General features: G+C 59.8%; 1 protein-coding gene across 1 annotated transcript; it reads right to left on the bottom strand.

Annotated features, from left to right (window-relative positions):
• Positions 1–1,576: 1,576 nt before the first annotated feature.
• On the bottom strand, positions 1,577–2,554 carry LOC112590264 (uncharacterized). Its single transcript, XM_025306211.1, has one exon. The coding sequence runs from the start codon at positions 2,552–2,554 to the stop codon at positions 1,577–1,579; it is 978 nt and encodes a 325-aa protein (XP_025161996.1).
• Positions 2,555–3,504: the final 950 nt, after the last annotated feature.

A 3,504-nucleotide genomic window follows, 5' to 3' on the forward strand; every position in this document is an offset into this window, starting at 1 on the left:
TTATTGTCCTGGCGAGCGGTACGTCCGCCCCCCCTCTTCTTAGGAGCTCGCGCTTCCTGTCGTACATACGTTTGTACGACAGGGCCACGAGCTCCATGGGGGGCATGCTCGCCAGGACTGTCGCCGCCACGCAGGAGACCGTACGGTAGCACCTCGCTACCCGAACCGCCAGCCCCCTTTGCACTCTGCGCAATTGCGCTTGCATCGGGCGACTGGCGGCCAGCGACTCGGCCCATACTGGTGCACCGTACATGGCCACGGAGTTCAGTATTCCCGCGTGGAGGCGACGTGCCTTCATGTCTGGTCCCCCGACATTGGGCATTAACCTTCCCAGGTTAATGGAAATCATTCTGAGTCGGGGGACCAGCCTACTAAGGTGTTCTTTGAAGCACCAGGTGCCGTCCAGGGTGAGGCCCAGATATTTCATCTGGGCCTCTATGGGGACCCTGACTTGTCCTATCCTGATGTGGGCCTGGGGTGGCTTCATACCCCTGGCGTGGAAGAAGATGGCTTCTGTCTTCTTCTCCGCCACCACCAGGCCCAGATTGCGGATGGAGCGCACAACCGCCGCCACCGCTAAATTGGCCGTATGAACGGCCTCCCCCCAGTCTCTCCCCCCGGCCAGGACGAGCGTGTCGTCGGCGTAGCACAACGTGCTGCAGCCGGGGGGGAGGGCTGTCCGGAGGACTGAGTCGTATCCTATGTTCCATAATAGGGGCCCCAGCACCGATCCCTGCGGGACCCCACGACTCATCCCCCTCTCTCGCACCGTGCCATCGGCGTCCGTCCACGTGAGACGCCGACCCCGGAAGTAGTCCTCCACGACGGCCGTGAGGTAGGGTGGGAAGCGGAAATAGCTCTTCATCGCTTGCACCACCCTACCCCAGGGCAGGGTGTTAAACGCGTTTGCGATGTCTAACGATATCGCGACTGCCACCCTGCCCTCCGATACTATGGCCCCCGAGAGGGACTTTAGATGCAACACTGCATCCACTGTTGATCTGCCCTCTCGGAAGCCATATTGGCCGTCGCCTAAATCAGGACCCTCCCGGGACATATGCCTCTTGAGGCGGGCTGCTATTATGCGCTCAAAGAGCTTGCCCGCCTCATCCAGGAGGCATATGGGCCGGTACGCGGAGGGGGAATCCTCCGGCTTGCCCTCTTTTCGGAGGAGGACCACGTTGGCCCTCCCCCAGACTGGGGGGAATCTCCGTTCCCTCAATGCCCTTGTGAACAGGCGGGCGAGCCTGCCGCTCATATACCCTGAGGCCAGGGTGAGGACACGACCGGGGATACCATCGGGTCCTGGAGCTTTCCTGCTCTTGACCCGTCTGGTAGCCTCGGCCACCTCCTCCTCGGTGACTCCCGGAACCTCCCCCTGTTGTTCGGGGGAGGGGGTTACGTACTGGGTGATGGGGTCTTCCCCCCCAACCGGGAATAGGGTCCCCATCACCCGTCCCAGGAACCGGGAGTCAAGCGTCTCCGTCAGAGGGGGCGCCCATGGTCTCAGCTTTTGCATCACCATCCTGTATGGGCGCCCCCACGGATCCGCGTCCAACGAGAGGAGGAGGTCGTCCTACCCCTTTCCTCTGGCCACCCCTATGGCGTTTCGGAGTTCTTTTGCTGCAACGCAGAAAGGCCGCTCCTGCCGGGCGGCCAGAGTGACCTCAGGGTCCGCGTCCCAGCGTACCGCTCGGAACGCGCGCCTGAGGTGGACCGACCTCCGCCGCAACGCGGCAATTTCGTCGGTCCACCACCAGGCGCATCGTTTTGGGCAGGCCCTGACTCTGGGCATGGAGGCATCGCACGCGAGTGCGAGCACTTGCATAACCTCCATGACCTCAGAGTCAAGGTCCTGCCCATCCTTCCACTGTGGCCAGGTGGAGCCCATCAAGGAGAGTTCTAAATCCTCCTTGTTTAACTGGGCTAGAGCCCATCTACCGGGCCGGGGTCCGTCCTTATTACGGGGCCGTAGGCCATCGGGGGTGACGGAGAGCTCCATCTCTATTAAGAGATGGTCGGACAACGATTCGAGCTCCTCCGCCACCCTCCAGGTCCGCACCCTTCGCAGGGCCGAGGGGGTTGCCCAAGACAAGTCGATAATAGACTCCCCCCTCGACCCCACGAATGTGGATTTTATCCCGTCGTTCAAGATGTGCAGACCTAGGCCCACGGCCCAATCCGCTGTTACCTCCCCCCTCCTGTCATCGCGCCGGGAGCCCCATAGCTCCGATTTGGCGTTGAAATCGCCGGCGACGATGACAGGACCCGGGAGATGCCTTTTAATGGCATCTCCCATTTCTTGGAGCCTGGACTTGTAGTCAGCCAAGCCCAGGCTCTTTTCTGGGGGGAGATATACCCCGACCACGGTGACGACTCCCCACCTGGCCACAACGAACCCCCTGCCACGGTCCAAATACTTGGCAGGGGGTGAGCGGCTGCTCGCCTTCCACACAATAGCGACAGAGCCCAACTCGTCCCCGAACCACCTGCGGTTCCTGGGGACATGGTGGGGCTCTGCCGCTATGCCTAAGCCCGCACCGCGCTCCGTCATCGTGTGCTCAAACAAAGGGAGCGCTTGACGGGCGCGGTGCAGGTTCCCTTGCAACAGTCTATTGTCCATTGTCTTGTTGAGTTATTACAACAATCTTCTCTCCCGGCTGTTCGCCGTCAGTGTCCTCATTTTCTCTTGCTCGTTTTTCTCCTCTCTTCTCCTCCACCTCCATCCTCCCATCATCAGTGGGGGGTTGAGGGGGAGGCGGAAGAGGAAGAGAGGCCCTTCTCCTCCTTTGTGGAAGTGGAGGTTGGGGCTCCGTTTCCCGGCTTACCCCCCCCTCCACCTCTTTTCCTTCCATAGTTCCTTTCCTCCTCTTCCCTGGGGATGCAGGAGGGTCTCGTGGCGGCGGTGCGGTCACCATACCCCCTTCCACCGCATCCCCAGGGACATTCTTCCTCCTCTTGGGGGGACGACAAGATGGTCCCCCCATTCTGTGATCCGACTTAACGCCGGCCTCTTCACAAATTTGGCACCTGGCTCTGGAGTTACAGTCCCGAGCCAGGTGTCCAATTTCTCCGCATCTATAACAATTTGCGCGCCTGTCGTTGTTACTCTTGCAGTTGACCTGCACATGTCCTTTCTCTAGGCACTTAAAGCACTGCAGTGCTCTCGCCTGCAGTAGCTCCACTTTCGTTAGCGCCCATCCTATTGTGATGTTGCCCTCCTCAGCAACCTTCTTCGCTGCCACGAGGGGGCATTGTACCCATATCGTCCGGTAACTATTCCATGTCTCTCTTATTTTCCCCGTCTTTATTTCTCCTATCTGGCATCCTCCTGCTCTGGCTATTGCCTCTGCCACTTCGTACTCCGTGGTGGAAATCTCCATGCCCTTTACTCGTAGTTCTCCCATTTTCTGTGGTCTTCTAATTTTGGCTCTATCTGCCAGTACCTCCTCGAGTTTATTTGCGAGTTTATCCGCTTGTGTACCCCTTTGCTCCCCCGGTATC

Source organism: Harpegnathos saltator, unplaced genomic scaffold (genome assembly GCF_003227715.2).
Source record: "Harpegnathos saltator strain DR-91 unplaced genomic scaffold, Hsal_v8.6 scaffold770, whole genome shotgun sequence".
Taxonomy (NCBI): Eukaryota; Metazoa; Arthropoda; class Insecta; order Hymenoptera; family Formicidae; genus Harpegnathos; species Harpegnathos saltator.

Coding starts and splice junctions, on each gene's coding strand:
- LOC112590264 (XM_025306211.1), bottom strand. CDS start 2,554: ATGACGGAGCGCGGTGCGGGCTTAGGCATAGCGGCAGAGCCCCACCAT.